Source organism: Salmo salar, chromosome ssa29, assembly GCF_905237065.1.
Source record: "Salmo salar chromosome ssa29, Ssal_v3.1, whole genome shotgun sequence".
NCBI lineage: Eukaryota > Metazoa > Chordata > Actinopteri > Salmoniformes > Salmonidae > Salmo > Salmo salar.
The window spans coordinates 17,413,502-17,430,638 of record NC_059470.1 but is presented as its reverse complement, the minus strand read 5'-3'; the positions used below and the strand labels follow the sequence as shown (position 1 = coordinate 17,430,638).

At 41.5% G+C, this 17,137-nt stretch overlaps 1 protein-coding gene across 2 annotated transcripts; it reads left to right on the top strand.

Annotated features, from left to right (window-relative positions):
* Window positions 1-4,742: 4,742 nt before the first annotated feature.
* Window positions 4,743-16,698, top strand: LOC106590247 (phenolphthiocerol/phthiocerol polyketide synthase subunit C-like). 2 transcript variants are annotated; one of them, XM_014181050.2, is made up of 7 exons: window positions 4,743-4,793; window positions 4,964-5,039; window positions 5,840-5,993; window positions 7,494-7,654; window positions 9,777-9,983; window positions 10,451-10,632; window positions 10,728-16,698. In XM_014181050.2, exons 2-7 carry the CDS (start codon window positions 4,982-4,984, stop codon window positions 16,281-16,283), a joined length of 6,318 nt encoding a protein of 2,105 aa, XP_014036525.2. In that variant the 5' UTR covers window positions 4,743-4,793; window positions 4,964-4,981; the 3' UTR covers window positions 16,284-16,698. The 2 variants fall into 2 exon arrangements, with proteins under 2 accessions (XP_014036525.2, XP_045566824.1); XM_045710868.1 differs by having other exon boundaries at window positions 4,789-4,809.
* The last annotated feature ends 439 nt before the right edge of the window (window positions 16,699-17,137 follow it).

Sequence of the window (17,137 nt, the reverse complement as noted above, 5' to 3'; positions counted from 1 at the left end):
TCTTAATTCAAAGCAGGGGTGTCAAACTCAGGTCCTGGAGGGTGGTGTGTCCGCTGGGTTTCACTCTTCCCCTGTATTTGATTGACCAATTAAAGTAATTAATTAGTTAGAAATTCCCCTCACCTGGTTGTGTCTTAATTGTCAACCTCTCACCTGGTTGTGTCTTAATGTCTTAATTCAACACCAATGGAATTGAAATAACAAAAACCAGCAGACACCACCCTCCAGGAATTGAGTTTGACACTGCTGATTCAAAGGATCAATATGCTATATAATTCAACAATATCTCAACAGGGCGGAACATATCAAATTATGCTCAAAATTACAAATATACATTGGAAAATAGCAACTACATACATCATACAATTTAAAGACTTTAGAGTTAGTAGTATGTGTCTACATACTACATTGAGTGTACAAAACATTAGGAAAACCAGTTCCTACTATTGAGTAACACCCGCTTTTGAACAGCCTCAATTTGTCGGGCATGGACTCTACAAGGTGTTGAAAGCGTTCCACAGGGATGCTGGCCCATGTTTACTCCAATGCTTCCCACAGGTGTGTCAAGTTGGCTGGATGTCCTTTGGGTGGTGGACCATTCTTGACACACAGGAAATTGTTGAGCTTGAAAAACCCAGCGGAATTGCAGTTCTTGACACACTCAAACCAGTGCGCTTGGTATCTACTACTATACTCCGTTCAAAGGCACTTAAGTCTTTTGTCTTGCCCACTCACCCTCTGAATGGCACACATACACAATCCATGTCTCAATTGTCTCTAGTGTTAAAAATCCTTCTTTAACCCATCTCCTCCCCTTTAACTACACTGATTGACGTGGATTTAACAGGTGACATCAATAAGGGATCATACTTTTCACTTGGATTCACTTGGTCAGTCTATGTCATGGGAAGTTCCTAATGTGTTGTACACTCAATGTTAAAATTACTTAGTTTTTCAGCAAAAAATGTCCAGCTACATATTTGGTTATTACAAGACAAAGTTGATGATACCCAACGTATTTACATCTGACAAATAATTATTGGCCAAAGGCATATATTCACAATTCCTCTGTATCTTTTGTTCTTTAAAGGTTGGGTAAGTTATCTCAACCACTTCAAATTCCAATAAAACTATATCACATTTTGAAGGTGACTTTCCTTTCTTTGTCTAAGACAGTATCATGAATCTAGCAACTAAGTTTTATGTTTCAGAGTGCAGTATTTATTTTGTTTCAAAGCGCAAACGTTTGCTAGCAAGTTTCTCACACTGGCTTTAGCTGTGGAGGGAGCAGGCATGCCCGAAGGAAGGCAACGTCTGCATATGACAAATCCATGATTCTACGCTAGATTCGGAGTGAACAATTAGCACAACAGCTAAAATGGCTTTGAAAAAATAAGATTTCATCTAATATTTCAAATCAAATCAGACTTTAATTGTGACATGCGCCGAATACAATGCTTAACCAACAGTGCAGTTCAAGAAGTTACCAAAGAAAATATTTACCAAATAAACTAAGGTAAAAAATTATAAAAAGCAACACAATAACATAACAATAACGAGGCTATATACAGGGGATACCAGTACTGAGTCAGTGTGCGAGGGCACAGGTTAGAGTTCATTTGTACATGTAGGTAGGGGTGAAGTGACTATGCATAGATAATTAACAGTGAGTAGCAGCAGTGTACAAAACAAATGGGGGGGTCAATGTAATAGTCAGGTGACCATTTGATGAATTGTTCAGCAGTCTTATGGCTTGGGGGTAGAAGTTGTTAAGGAGCCTTTTGGTCCTAGACTTGGCACTCTGGTACAGCTTGCTGTGCGGTAGCAGAGAAAAGAGTCTATGACTTGGGTGACTGGAGTCTCTGACAATTTTATGGGCTTTCCTCTGACACCGCCTATTATGTAGGTCCTGGATTGCAGGAAGCTTGGCCGTACGCATTACCTTCTGTAGCGCCTTACGGTCAGATGCCGAGCAGTTTCCATACCAGGCGGTGATGCAACCGGTCAGGATGCTCTCGATGGTGCAGCTGTAGAACTTTTTGAGGATCTGGGCACCCATGCCAAATCTTTTCAGTCTCCTGAGGGGGAAAATGTTTTGCTGTGCCCTCTTCACAACTGTCTTGGTGTGTTTGGACCATGATAGATCGTTGGTAATGTGGACACCAAGGAACTTGAAACTCTCGACCCGCTCCATTACAGCCCCATTGATGTTATTGGGGGCCTGTTCGGCCCGCCTTTTCCTGTAGTCCACGATCAGCTCCTTTGTCTTTCTCACATTGAGGGAGAGGTTGTTGTCCTGGCGCAAAACTGCCATTTCCCTGACCTCCTCCCTATAGGCTGTCTCATCGTTGGCGGTGTCATCAGCAAACTTAATGATGGTGTCGGAGCCGTGTTTGGCCACGCAGTCGTGGGTGAACAGGGAGCACAGGAGGGGACTAAGTACACACCCCTGAGGGACCCCAGTGTTGAGGATCAGCATGGCAGATGTGTTGTTGCCTACCCTTACCACCTGGGGTGGCCCGTCAGGAAGTCCAGAATCCAGTTGTAGAGGGAGGTGTTTAGTCCTAGGATCCTTAGCTTAGTGATGAGCTTCGTGGGCACTATGTTGTTGAACGCTGAACTGTAGTCAATGAACAGCATTCTCAAGTAGGTGTTCCTTTTGTCCAGGTGGGAAAGGGCAGTGTGGAGTGTGGGCAGTATGCAAATTGGAGTGGGTCTAAGGTATCCAGGAGGATGCTGTAGATGTGAGCCATGACCAGCACTTCATGGCTACCGACGTGAGTGCTACGGTGTGGTAATCATTTAGGCAGGTTACCTTCGCTTCCTTGGGCACACGGACTATGGTAGTCTGCTTGAAAGATGTAGGTATCGCAGACTCAGTCAGAGAGCTTCCAGTGACGGTCAACGGCCCGGAGCTTCCTGCGCCGGTGCCCAGTCCAGGCACGGCGTTCAGTCCCACTCCATGGCAGGAGCCTTCCTCTGCGCCGGTGCCCAGTCCAAGCACGGCGTCCAGTCCCGCTCCAAGGCCGGAGCCTTCCTCTGCGCTGGTGCCCAGTCCAGGCACAGCGTCCAACCCAGCTCCATGGCTGGAACCCTCCTCTGCGCCGGTGCCCAGTCCAGGCACGGCATCCAGTACCGCCCCAAGGCCGGATCCGGGTTCTGGGTGGGGTCTACGACCCGCACCGGAGCCGCCACCGACACTAGTCACCCCCCCTACCCTCCCCACTTGGTTTCAGGTTTTGCGGTCAGAGTCCGCACCTTTGGGGGGGGGTACTGTCACGTCCTGTTGTAGGTCAGGACGTGACTAGGGGGTGTTCTAGTTGATATATTTCTATGTTTGGGTTTGAGTATGGTTCCCAATTAGAGGCAACTGATTATCGTTGTCTCTAATTGGGGATCATACTTAAGGTGTCCCTGTTCCCACCTGCATTTGTGGGTTATTGTTTTGGTGTGAGTGCATTCAGCACCACTTAGTTCACGTTTCGTTGTTTGTTTATTGTTTTTGTTTAAGTTTCACTTTAAATAAAGATGTGGAACTCAACTCACGCTGCGCCTTGGTCCGCTCTGTACGATGATCGTGACAACAAAAATCTTACTTTCTAAACCTTTAAATATAATGACAATATTAAGCTTTATTAAAGTTCAGTCAATATTCAGCAGATCACTTTTTTTTACCATGTGTATCAACTACATGCCAACATATATAGAATCGTAGGAAATTAGCTTAAAAACTGCAAGATTTTCTCTCAGTTCCATGGGAAAATGTGTATAATTGTTGGAAATTAGCTTTAAAGCTGAAACCATTTCTCCCATCTCCATAGATACATTCGTAGAATTGCAGGAAATTGGCTTAAATATTCAGAAATGTCTCTACACCGCCAAGATGGAGGCTTCAAACATGATCTTTCAAATCCAGCCCTGCCATGCCACTTTTTTGTTTTAATCTATTTTTTTTACCCCCCTTTTCTCCCCAATTTCGTGATTACGATCTTGTCTCATCGCTGCAACTCCCCAACGGGCTCGGGAGAGGCAAAGGTCGAGTCATGCATCCTCTGAAACATGATCAAACCCCAGGCTGTAGTGACGCCGCAACACTGCGATGCAGTGCCTTAGACTGCTGCGCCACTCGGGAGGCCCCTAAGCCCCTTTTTGATCCAGAAAGAAACCCTGTCATCTCATCAATAGGGAGGAAAGAGTCCAATGTATCAAACAGATGACCAAGTAACAATCATTAATACTATTATACTTTCTCTTAGCCTGTTCTGTCTTAAAGCATTTTGCCCATTAACCATTTCTTAAGGTATGCCTTAAAACTCCCTAGCAAAAGGATGACTTTTAGTTGGTTGGTGCACCATTCCATTCCTCTGCACCAGTGTTAAGGAAAGAGCTTTTTCCAGCCATGCTCCTTAAAATAACCAGACAGATAACTCGGGGATGTCGGTGCCCCAAATGCAGTAGTCCGGCCTTGCTTCCCAATGACCTTCAGAGCAAAGAGTTCACCTGTAGTGTGTTGGTCCAGATCATATCCAACGTCTTACTTGCATGTAGCAATTATTAACAAAGATAAAATCCGAATTCACATCAGTTCTCTTATCTAAAATTGCACTTTCCTTGTGTCCTAGGGTACTTTCCCACCATTTGAAGGAAGCAATGTAAGGGTGAAAGTTCTAAATCTTTTAGACATTTAGGTAATGATTAACCTAAGATGTTATGAAAACGACTGAAAGAAAAACTATAAAAAGTTAAACTGAGACATTGATTTTATTGCCAAATGAAGATTCAAGACTCATGAGGTAGGTGCATGTTAAAGTAAGTTCATTGATCTGAATAGTACTATTTTAATACAATTGGAAGGCAATGTTTTTATATTTTATTGCAAGAACATCAACTATTTTTTGTTTGATCGCATAGTCAATAACATTTTCCTGAAGATCATGAACTCATGCCAGTTCGCTCTTTGCAGTTTCTGACAGGTGTAAAGATGGGAGATGATGAGGACGACATTGCTGTAGTCGGTATTGGCTGCAATTTCCCAGGAGGTAAAACTTTACATTTTTGCATAAAAAAAGGGTTCTGAAAAAATATCTAAATAATCTTGATGTGTTAAATCACTACAGGACATGCAATGTCACATTTGGCATTGTCTGATTACTTAAAGTTGTTCCCTCTATTTCAATTGAGATTGATTTGACAAAAACAGACAAAAATCTATTAATTTGAGACATCAAAGTGATAGTATGTAATTAGTATGTGTTAATTATTTGTCTTACTGTTTTGGTGTGCATGTTTACAACCAGTGGAGGGTAAATGTAAGTAAATGCAGTTTACCCACCTTTATTGATTGCATAACAGTTTACAGATGAAGGTTTCTTAATTTGAGCCAGTTTGCTACAGTAGGAAAATAATCCTGCAGCAACAGGAAATGTGAATTATTATGTGGATTATAAAGTCAAACATTTCAAAGTTGAAATTACACACGTTAGAAGCTTACAAATACACTACAAGTTTACAATTCTCACAACATAATAGTGATCAAATTAAGATCCTACATCTGTACCCACATGTTGCGGAAAAATGAATTGATGGTATTGGTGTGTTTTTTAGGTGTGACCGGGGATCAGAGTTTACCAACCGATCACTATTTACAATTATATCTGAATTTAATTTAATCCAAATTCTGTCCAAAATGTAAAGATCTCTTGACTTTGGAACACTAACTTGTGCCAGCTTTCCATCCGGCTGCATCACTGGTGCAATAGTAGTTCTAATGTGAAATATGAAATAACTATCATGATATTAACTTTCCAACTTTGAATGAAACATTTATGTGTCTGTACAGGAGAGGGGCTTGACAGTTTCTGGAAGGTTCTATTGGAGGGGAAGAACTGTGCAGTGCCAATCCCAACTGAGAGATTTGACTGTTCCCAGTGGTATGACCCTGATGACAACAAAGTGGGGAAATCGCGCACAGCGAAGGCTGCACTTATTGATGGGTATGCATTTTTGCCTTGTTCCTTGCATTCAATAAATAAGAAATCATTTTCAATTAACTAGGTAAGAGCAAATTCTTATTTACAATGACGACCTACCCCGGCCAAACCCTAACCCGGATGACGCTGGGCCAATTCTGCGCCGCACTATGGGACTCCCAATCACAGCCGGCTGTGATACAGCCTAGAATCAAACCAGGGTCTGTAGTGACGCCTCTAGCACTGAGATGCAGTGCCTTAGACCACTGTGCCAACTGAGAGCCCTTAAAATAATTAATGCTTAGCTGGAGCAAATTTCATTACAAAAAGTGCATTTGTCCCCAGGATCAACATTGAAACACAGTTCTAGCTACTCTTTTTGTAATACCTCAGAAACTCAATTTCAATTTCCCCCAAAACATCAGTTATAAGATAAGACATTAAAAATGTCAAATCAAATTTAAAAAATGATGGCTTCATTTGTAGAGCAGAATTTGAAAATGGCTGTTTAGATTTGATTAATCAAAATCTCTAATAAAACAGGTTCATGTGCAGCAACCCCACATGCAAAAATGTTGACATTTGGATATTATGTCATATTGAGGCGTATCTATTTATTATGGCAATTGAAATACTTGGTATTAAGATAAGGCATCATCCTAGATACCATTTCCTGCCGTTGTGCCCTTCAGGAAGCAACTTAACCCTCTATAATTAAAGTTTTAATGTCACGTGCGCAAGTACAGTGAAATGCCTTTCTCGTAAGCTCCAAACACAACAATGCATTAATCAATATCAATGTAGCACTAAAAATAACATAAGGTAGAACAAAAACACGTGAAATAAAAATAAGAAATAGGTAGAACACAAGAAAGTAAGAAGCTATATTCAGAGTCAGTTCCAATACTATAATTCCAATGTGCAGGGATACTGGAGTGATAGATGGTAGATATAGTGTTTTCAGAAAGTATTCACACCCCTTGACTTTTTCCACATGTTGTTGTGTTACAGCCTGAATTTAAAATGGATTAAATGTTTTGTCACTGGTCTACACACAATACCCCATAATGTCAAAGTGGAATTATGTTTTTCAAAATGTTAACTAATTCAAAATGAAAAGCTGAAATGTCTTGAGACAGTAAGTATTCAACCCTTTTGTTATGGCAAGCCTAAATAAGTTCAGGAGTAAAAATGTGATTAATAAGTCACTTAAGTTGCATGGACTCACTCTGTGTACAATAATAGTGTTTAACGTGATTTGTGAATGACTACCTCATATCTGTACCCCACACATAAGGTCCCTCAGTCAAGCAGTGAATTAAAAAAAAAAGATTCAACCACAAAGACCAGGGAAGTTTTCCAATGCCTTGCAAAGAAGGGCACCTATTGGTAGATGGGTAAAAAAAAAAAGCAGACATTGAATATTATCAGAAGTAGGTAGCAGTGGCTAGTCCCAATTATGTTAGCAATCTGTCACCAGAGACTTAAATCAAACTAACTTTACATTTCCAATCATTTTCACAGGTTCAATCAGTTTGATCACAAGTTCTTTGGCATCACTGAAACGGAAGTGGAACAAATGGATCCCCAGCAAAAATACCTTCTTCAGTGTACGTACAGGGCTCTAGAAAATGCTGGGATGCCAATGGAGAAGGCCAGTGGGACCAGGACAGGGGTGTTTTTGGGTAAGGTGAACAATATTCTGTTCTCTTATACAACTGGCATTTAGTCATTTTAAAAGTAAATCACACTCTTATAAGAAAGGGTTCCAAAAGGTTTCTTTGGCTGTCCCCATAGGAGAACCCTTTTTGGTTCCAGGTAGAACTCTTTTCTCCTATGGGGACAGCCAAATAATGTAACGGGATGCGTACTGGCGGCAGAGAAGTCAGGCGCAGGAGAGCGAAAACTGATTTACAACGGTGTCGTTTAATAAACATAAAAACCACCGTAAACAGAACAATCAATGAATGGGTCAAACAAAACCCGGTATTCACCAGCATAACGTACATAAGCACTACAAGAAACAATTCCGGACAAGGACATGGGGGAAACAGAGGGTTAAATACACAACATGTAATTTATGGAATTGAAACCAGGTGGTAGGGAAGACAAGACAAAACAAATGGAAAATAAAAGGTGGATCGGTGATGGCTAGAAGGCCGGTGACATCGACCGCCGAACGCCGCCCGAACCAGGAGAGGGACCGACTTCGGCGGAAGTCGTGACAAATGATCCTTTTAGGTTCTAGCATATTTTGTTTTTTAAGAGTGTAGTTACAATAATTGTAATGTTTAGTACTGCTACTATGAACCACGGTCATTATATGCTCAATAATAACATTTGGAAGTAATATGTAAATCATTAATTATCATGGCAACTATAGTAATAGTAATTACACCTACACTACCGTTCAAAAGCTTGGGGTCACTTAGAAATGTCCTTGTTTTTGAAAGAAAAGCACATTTGTTGTCCATTAAAATAGCATCAAATTGATTAGAAATACAGTGTAGACATTGTTAATGTTGTAAATGAATATTGTAGCTGGAAACGGCAGATTTTTTATGGAATATCTACATAGTCGTAAATGCTCAAATGTGCCCCGGTACACAACTGAGCAAGAGGACAAGTACATTATAGTGTCTAGTTTGAGAAACAGACGCCTCACAAGTCCTCAACTGGCAGCTTCATTAAATAGTACCCGCAAAACACCAGTCTCAATGTCAGCAGTGAAGAGGCGACTCCAGGATGCTGGCTTTCTAGGCAGAGTCCCTCTGTCCAGTGTCTGTGTTCTTTTGCCCATCTTAATCTTTTCTTTTTATTGGCCAGTCTGAGATATAGCTTTTTCTTTGCAACTCTGCCTAGAAGGCCAGCATCCTGGAGTCGCCTCTTCACTGTTGATGTTGAGACTGGTGTTTTGCGGGTACTATTTAATGAAGCTGCCAGTTGAGGACTTGTGAGGTGTCTGTTTCTCAAACTAGATACTCTAATGTACAAGTCCTCTTGCTCAGTTGTACACCAGGGCCTCCCACTCCTCTTTCTAACCTGGTTGGAGCCAGTTGGCGCTGTTCTGTGAAGGAAGTAGTACACAGCGTTGTACAAGATCTTCAGTTTGGAATAGCCTTCATTTCTCAGAACAAGAATAGACTGACGAGTTTCAGAAGAAAGTACTTTGTTTCTGGCCATTTTGAGCCTGTAATCGAACCCCCAAATGCTGATTCTCCAGATACTCAACTAGTCTAAAGAAGGCCAGTTTTATTGCTTTTTTAATCAACACAACAGTTTTCAGGTAACATAATTGCAAAAGGGTTTTCTAATGATCAATTAGCCTTTTAAAATGATAAACTTGGATTAGCTAACACAACGTGCCATTGGAACACAGGAGTGATGGTTGCTGATAATGGGCCTCTGTACGCCTATGCAGATATTCCATAAAGAATCTGCAGTTTCCAGCTACAATAATCATTTACAACATTAACAATGTCTACGCTGAATTTCTGATCAATTTTATGTTATTTTAATGGACAAAAAATGTTATTTTCTTTCAAAAACAAGGACATTTCTAAGTGACCCCAAACTTTTGAACGGTAGTGTGTATTTTCATACTTTTAAGACAGAACAATAATAGTTTTTTTACTGATTGTTTTACACAAAAAACAAACATGCAAACACCAAAAGTCAACACTGCATTATGTGACATGCACAAGTATTAACATACCACAGATAACTTTATGTTTCCATTTAGAAAAATATTAAAATATGTTATTATTTTCAACAAACTGTAACAAAGTATGTCTATTTTCATTGAAGGGCTAATGAACAGAGATTATGAACAATCTGCTGGAAGTGTCAACCCAAATATAATCAACCACTGCACCGGCACTGGACTAGCTATGAGTTTAGCATCCAACCGAGTCTCCTACGTCTTCAACTTCACTGGACCCTCAATGTCCATTGACAGCGCATGCTCTTCATCCCTTGTTGCACTTCATTTTGCTTGTCAAGCCATAAGACAAGGTTGGTAATGTATCATATTTACATTGCACGTGCATGGGACCTTTTGTCAATAAAATTATACCTGACATAATTCAATACTAAAAGAACATGGTCGGTATCTCATTACAAATTATAAAGCGGGGAGTTTGGGTCCTGGATGACTGTCTGAAACAGCATTTCAGCCGTGTGTAAATCAGACAATATACCACGGGTATGATTCAAAAATAATTATTTACTATTCTTTTTATGTTAGTAACCAGTTTATAGCAATAAGCCACTTTGGATTTTTTTTTTTATAGCCAATATACCACGGCTAAGGGCTATATTCAGGCACTCTGCATTGAGTCGTGCGTAAGAACAGCCCTAAGCTGTGCTATATTGGCCATATACCACACCCCCTCGTGCCTTATTGCTTAAATATACCATAACCTCTTGGGCCTTGTTGCGTAAATATAATCTTAGGTATTTTATATGCTTTCATTTATCAGGTGATTGCGAGATGGCCCTTTGTGGTGGTGTCAGCTGTATCATACAACCACGAGTCTTTGTCGCTCTCAGCAAAGCAAAGATGATTTCCCCTGAAGGCACAAGCAAACCTTTCTCCAGCAAAGCAGATGGCTATGGCAGAGGAGAGGGTTGTGGGGTTATTCTGCTGAAGCCACTGAAACAAGTAAATATTTTATGTTTAACTGTCACAAAATTGCTGTCAATGTTTCTGACAGGCTACACGTGATATTTCACACTGATTATGTATTAATTACCCAGGCTCTCAAAGAAAATGACCATGTATGGGGCATCATAAGAAAAACTGCTGTAAACCAAGATGGTCGCACAGTCACTCCAATCACCAAGCCATCCATGGTCCAGCAAGAGGAGCTGCTCCGCAGAATCTATTCACAGTCTGACCTGTCAACTGTCCAGTACATAGAGGCTCATGGGACTGGAACTCCAGTGGGGGATCCCATAGAAGCAGGCAGCATCTCCAAAGTCATTGCCAAAGCCAGACCTCCAGGTTCAGAAACACTCCGCATCGGCTCTGTGAAAGGCAACATTGGACACACAGAATCTGCAGCTGGAGTGGCAGGACTAATCAAGGTACTCCTAATGATGAAGCATGAAATAATTGTCCCTTCACTGTTCTACTCTGAGGATAGTGCCAGTATAGATGCTAAAGCCTTAAATGTAAAGGTTCCCACTGAAGCAGAAAAGTGGGGAGATTCTGTTGAAAGGGTTGCAGGGATAAATAACTTTGGTTTTGGAGGAACAAATGCACATGTTATTGTCAAGCAACACAAGCAGTCACAGGTTTTTAGAAAGAGTGGTAGAAAAGCACACAAGTATTTTGTCCTCTCTGCGAGTTCGGAAAAGTCTATCAGTATGATGATGGAGGACACAATTCAACAGATAGACAAAGACAACAAAGTTGATTTAGAAGCTCTTGCATACACATCCGCTTGTAGGAGAAGTCACTTAAAACACAAATACAAGAAGGCTTTCAGAACTTCCTCTCTGGTTGATCTAAAAGATCAACTCAAGTCTGCCTTGAGTAAAACTCCCTACCCCTCATACTCAGATCCAAGGTTAATATTTGTCTTCTGTGGTAATGGTGTGACCTACCAAGGCATGTGCAAGGAGCTCCTGAAACATGAGCCTGTGTTCAGAGAGAAGATCAGGGAGGTGGAGATACTTTTCCAAATGTTCAATAACATGAGCATCTTAGAGCGACTTGAGAATGAGTCTGAGAGTAAGGACTTTTCAAAACCAGATGTTGTCCAGCCCCTACTCTTTGCCATTCAGGTTGGCATTGCCAGTCTCTTCAAGCACTGGGGCATCAAACCAGATGCAATTCTTGGCCACTCTGTTGGAGAGGTTGCTGCTGCCCATTGCTCTGGTCTGTTGTCCCTTGAGGATGCAGTGAAGGTGATCTACTTCCGCAGTACTCTGCAGAGTAAGGTCACAGGAGGCAAAATGCTTGTGGTCAGTAACATGGCCGTGTCAGAGGTCTTGAACCTCCTTCCCTCCTACTTAAATAAGGTTTGCCTGGCTGCCTCCAACAGCCCACAGTCCTGCACCCTTGCAGGTGATGCTGATGCTATAGACAGTCTCCATCAAAAGCTAAGCAGTTCAGTCAAGAGTAAGAATCTGTTCCTCCATGTTCTAGACGTCCCTGCTGCATACCACAGCCAGATGATGGATCCCATCCTCTCTCAAATAGAGGACAGTATTGGCTCTTTACAGGTGAATCATGTTGAGACAGAATTGTTCTCCACAGTGACAGGGAAGGAGGTAGAGCAGCCAGACTTCAGCACAGGCAAGTACTGGGCCAGGAACATTCGAGAGCCTGTTGCATTTGAACAGGCAGTGAGATCAGCAACCAAAGACAAGAAGAATGTGGTCTTTGTAGAGATAGGTCCTAGAAGGGCTCTACAAAGAAACATCCAGGAGACTCTGGGAAATGACACCATAGTTATGTCCTCAGTGCAGCCAGAAAAAGATCATGAGACAATGCTGACCACTGTATCCAAACTGTTTGAGTCTGGGGTTCAGATCGACTGGGATCAATTCTACAGAGGCTGTGAGGCATCACCAACACATTTCCCTGTGTATCAGTTTGATTCCACTCAGAGAGATGTTATCATTACTGCATCAAAGATAAATACAGCAGGTACTCATCCTGTGCTAACTCAGACAGGAAGTGAGGGCAATAGCTTTAGCTGTGATCTGTTTTCTGACTCAGTATCTTACTTGCATGAGCATAAACACAATGGTGTTGCCATTGTCCCTGGTGCTTTCTATACTGAGTTGGGTTTGTCTGCTTTCATGTTAAGTGCCAAACCAAAAGTACCACTCAACACACTGCAAATCAGCATCAGCTTTCAAAGTCCATTTGTTTTCACCAAAAATGCACCAGAGATGAAAGTGCAACTTGAACCAGCAGAAGATGAGACACATATTAAGATACATTCTTCCTCTTCAACCTATGCATCAGGCACAATAGTGTGCAAGCAAGAAAGACTAGTCGAAGAGCAGAACATTTTGCTAAGCTCTATCTACAAAAGGTGCAAGTCAGTGGTGAGCTCTGAGGAGTTTTACAACATAGGTCATGGCGGGTTTCAGTACGGCACTGTTTTCCAGAACAAGGGTGATGTACACTATGGTGAAGAGTTTAAGGAGGCTTTTTCAGTTGTCACAGTTCCAGAGGAATTGCTGTCTCAGTTGCACGACTACTGTATTCACCCTGTAGTTCTAGACTTCCTGATGCAACTCGCTCCTGTTACAGTAGCACACGGATTCTCTTCCAGGCCTGGGTTTCCTGCCAAAATAGGCAGCTTGACAGTCTTTGAACCTCTGCAAAAGGAAATGATTGTTTATGTGAGAGCAATTGATGTAGGAGTTGATCACTTTGAAGTGTGTGGTTGCTTTACAGACAAAGAGGGAAGAATATTGGTTGAGCTTAAGCATGTGATGATCAAGTACCTTGGGAGCCATTCTCGTGTTGTTGAGGAATACTTCTTCCACAATGACTTCAGGGTTGTCTCTGAGGACATCAAGTCCTCTCGGGCACGAAAGGCCTTGGTCTTTTCTGACCAGGTAGGAGTTTCCAAAGCCATGCAGCCACACTTGAGCTCAATGTCTAAATACATTCCCTTTGCACATGCTAAGGAGTTCTTAAACCATGGATTTCCAACACTTCTGGCAAACCTTAATATCTCAGATATCAAGAAAAACTTTCAAGAGGTCTTGTTTATGTGGGGTGAGGAAGAACTCACTTCAGTCAAAACCGAGACTGTTCTGGAGAATATAGTAAACTGCTGTGAGATTTTCCGTCAAATAGTCCTGGAACTAAGGGCTAGTCATTTCCCAAACTCCATCAGAGTAATTACTTACCGGTCAGCAGAGAACACAGTGGACCGCATCAGCCCAGGCTTTGTCCTCTCAGGCATGACTAGAGCATGTGCTGCAGAAATGGCAGATCTTTCCTTCCAGCTGATTGACATAAGCTCTGTCTCTACAGAGGACATCAAAGCTCTGTCTGAGGTCTTAAAGTCATACCCTTGCAGCAAATACCAGGAGTTGGTTGTGAAAGATGGGCTGATTTTTAAATCTGATATTGTGCATACTCCCATGGAAAGCATTGAGAGCTCTGGGGGAAGTATGTCCTATTCAATGTCCGAGGCATGTATCTTTCAGACGGCTGACCCCTACAGAATGACTAGCTTGTCTGCCATTAGCTGTGAGGTCAAGAAAAAGGACATCCAGCAGAAATCAGTTGAGATTCAGCTCAGTATGATATCTGTTCATTCCTCAGACTACTTTCCTGTTAGTGTCTCTGATCTGCACTTTGGCAAGACAATTTACTGGAACAAACACACATCTCAGAACCACCAGCTTTTGGCCCTTGACTTCAGTGGCACTGTCACAGCTGTTGGGAAAGATGTGAGCAAACTGAAAGTGGGAGACCATGTTGTCTCATGCTACCCTGTACTTGCGTCCTCTGCGATCATGATTCCTGAAGCAGCATGCTACAAAACAAAGAGGCTCCCATTTCTGAAGGAGGCTCCATGTGTGTCCTACTTTGTGCTGGCATGGGAAATATTGTACAAAGCGTTAACTAGAGTCAAAGAACAGAGAAGGTTGGGGATCATCTCCTCTGTTCCTGATTCTGGTCTGCTCAAGGTTTTAGCCCAAACAGCAAACAAATCAGGATGGAATGTCATTGTAGGGACACAGTGCAATGGGCTGTTTGTAAAAGCTGATAAAATGGATGCATTTGTCCTCCTTCCGCCATTTGACGAATCTCTGTTGGCAAAAGCAGGCAATTTCCCTGGTGTTAGACACATTGTCATTGTCTGTGAATCCCAGTCCCAGTGCTTACTGGCACAGAGCGTTTTCCAAAATGTGAAGGATAGTGTTCGAATGCAAACCCTTCAAATGTCCAGCATCATACAAAGGGGATCACTCATTGCCCAGAAGCCACACATTTATCGTTGGCTCAAGTCCATGCATTTGGACAGGAAGTCATTTGTTCTAGAACACTCTACCTTTCAAAGGTTGACATCAGGAAGCATCGACATCTTGCCTGTTGAGGAGTCTGAATCGTATTTTAGCTCAAAGACCCTGCCTGTTGTGGCACTAGGTAAAGATGATTCCAGAGGCACACTGTCCAAAATTCCTTTGTTGCCTAAACCAAATCAGCTTTTCCAAAAGAATTCTATGTACATTGTCACAGGTGGCCTCACTGGGCTGGGATTTGAAACTGTGAAATTCATTTCTCAGAAAGGTGGAGAGTACATTGTCATACTCTCCAGAAGTAGCCCCACACCTGACATACAGCAGGAGATCTGCAATCTGGAGAAGCAATACGGTGCCCATATCATATGTATGGGATGTGATGTCTCTGTCTCTGAGCATGTGCTCAAAGCGATTGGTCTCATTGGCAAGAAGTTTCCCTCTTGTCCAATCAGAGGAGTGTTCCACAGTGCAGTTGTCCTGCACGATGGCCTGATTGAAACCCTTGACAAATCTCTGTATGAGAAAGTCCTGAAGCCCAAAGTGAATGGAGCTTTGAATCTACACCATGCCACGAAACACTGCAAATTGGATTACTTTGTGTGCTACTCCTCTGTTGCAGCTTTCATTGGCAATGTCTCACAAACAAACTATGCAGCAGCCAATTCATTCCTGGACATATTCTGTCATTATAGACGGAATATTGGACTAGCTGGGCAATCCATCAACTGGGGGCCTTTGAACCTTGGTCTCTTGCTGAACAAGGATCATTTCCAAAGGTTTCTTGAGGCAAAGGGATTGATGGTGATGGATGTTAGAGAGATTCGCGAAAGTCTGGAACAATGCCTCCAGCTAAACAAACCTCAACAGGCTATATGCAAGTTCAACTTCAAAAACATGAAGTACAATGTCATGTCTCAAAATGCCTCATTGACCATGCGTATGACTGCATTAGTGGAAGAGGCAATGCAAAAAGCCAAATTGAAAGAGTCCCGGTCTGGACATAATGCTGCTTCCTCCTCCCCAAGTGGTTATATCAGATCTATACTCAGTGAAACAATCGGTGTTGACAAGAATGAGTTGAATGACGATTCTCCTCTCTCTGCCTTAGGCGTTGACTCAATGTTAGCCATGACTTTGCAGAACCTCATCTTTCAGGAGAGGGGTGTGAATGTGCCACTGGTTAAATTGCTGGACCCAAACAGCACACTGTCGACATTGATATCAAACCTGATGGAGGGCACTGAGGGTGAATCGCAGAATGATGACCAGAAAGAGGGCATGATAGATGACATGTTCACAAGACTATAGAGATTTCAAAAGCTGAATATTGATAATAAAGATGTAGATATCAGATTTTCCCATTATATTTGCATGTTCGATCAGATAACATTTAGAAACATTACACATATCATGAAAACAATACTAGCACAAGACTGCAATTACCTTTGGCATGACCTGGTCCTCACATAACATTGAAACAAAGGTAAATATGTTGTTAATTATCACTAAATTTAATAATATTTGTTGAAGATGTTATGCAATGTTTTGGTAGTATTACAAAATATATTTTTTTTTCAATTTTAGAATGTGTTTTTTTCATGTTTATAAGTTTGGATCTTGTTGTATTCTTATATTAATCTTAACCACATGTGCTAATGTGTACTGTATTTCATTGTATTATTGTAAAATGTCAAATAAAATTGTATTTCCAATGAACCAGTCACCAGCCCCTGGAAATTCAATTTTTTGGTGTGCTCAATTTCCTGCTTTTGGATCAAACACTATTCAAAATTGTATATCTGGGAAGGGGCACAATCATGTAATGACAATGTTATAGGCCTGACCTTTGTCATACTGTAGATATCTTTAAGTAGTCTGACAGAATGTTTCACATAAATCATCTGAAGTTTTTTGTTAAAGTGGCAATCTGGGATTGGTATCAACTGTTTGACTTTAAAAATAAATACTATTGATTCTTAAAGAATACATTTAAATGCCTCATGAGCTTCATTCGCTTGTCTTACCACATCAGAACCCCAAATATATGCTTGTTTTACTGAATTATTAGTAAAGAATGCAAGCAAACACTATAGCTTCAAAACATGGTTAAAACAATACTTTTTATGAATTTGAGGGTGGCCAGCACCATCCCTCAGCTGTTT

Bases quoted from the DNA above. Each gene is read 5' to 3' on its own strand.
- LOC106590247 (XM_014181050.2), top strand. From the start codon at position 4,982: ATGGGAGATGATGAGGACGACATTGCTGTAGTCGGTATTGGCTGCAAT. The intron at 5,994-7,493 runs GTATGCATTTTT...TCATTTTCACAG, and splicing joins AAGGCTGCACTTATTGATGG to GTTCAATCAGTTTGATCACA. The intron at 10,633-10,727 runs GTAAATATTTTA...TTAATTACCCAG, and splicing joins TGCTGAAGCCACTGAAACAA to GCTCTCAAAGAAAATGACCA.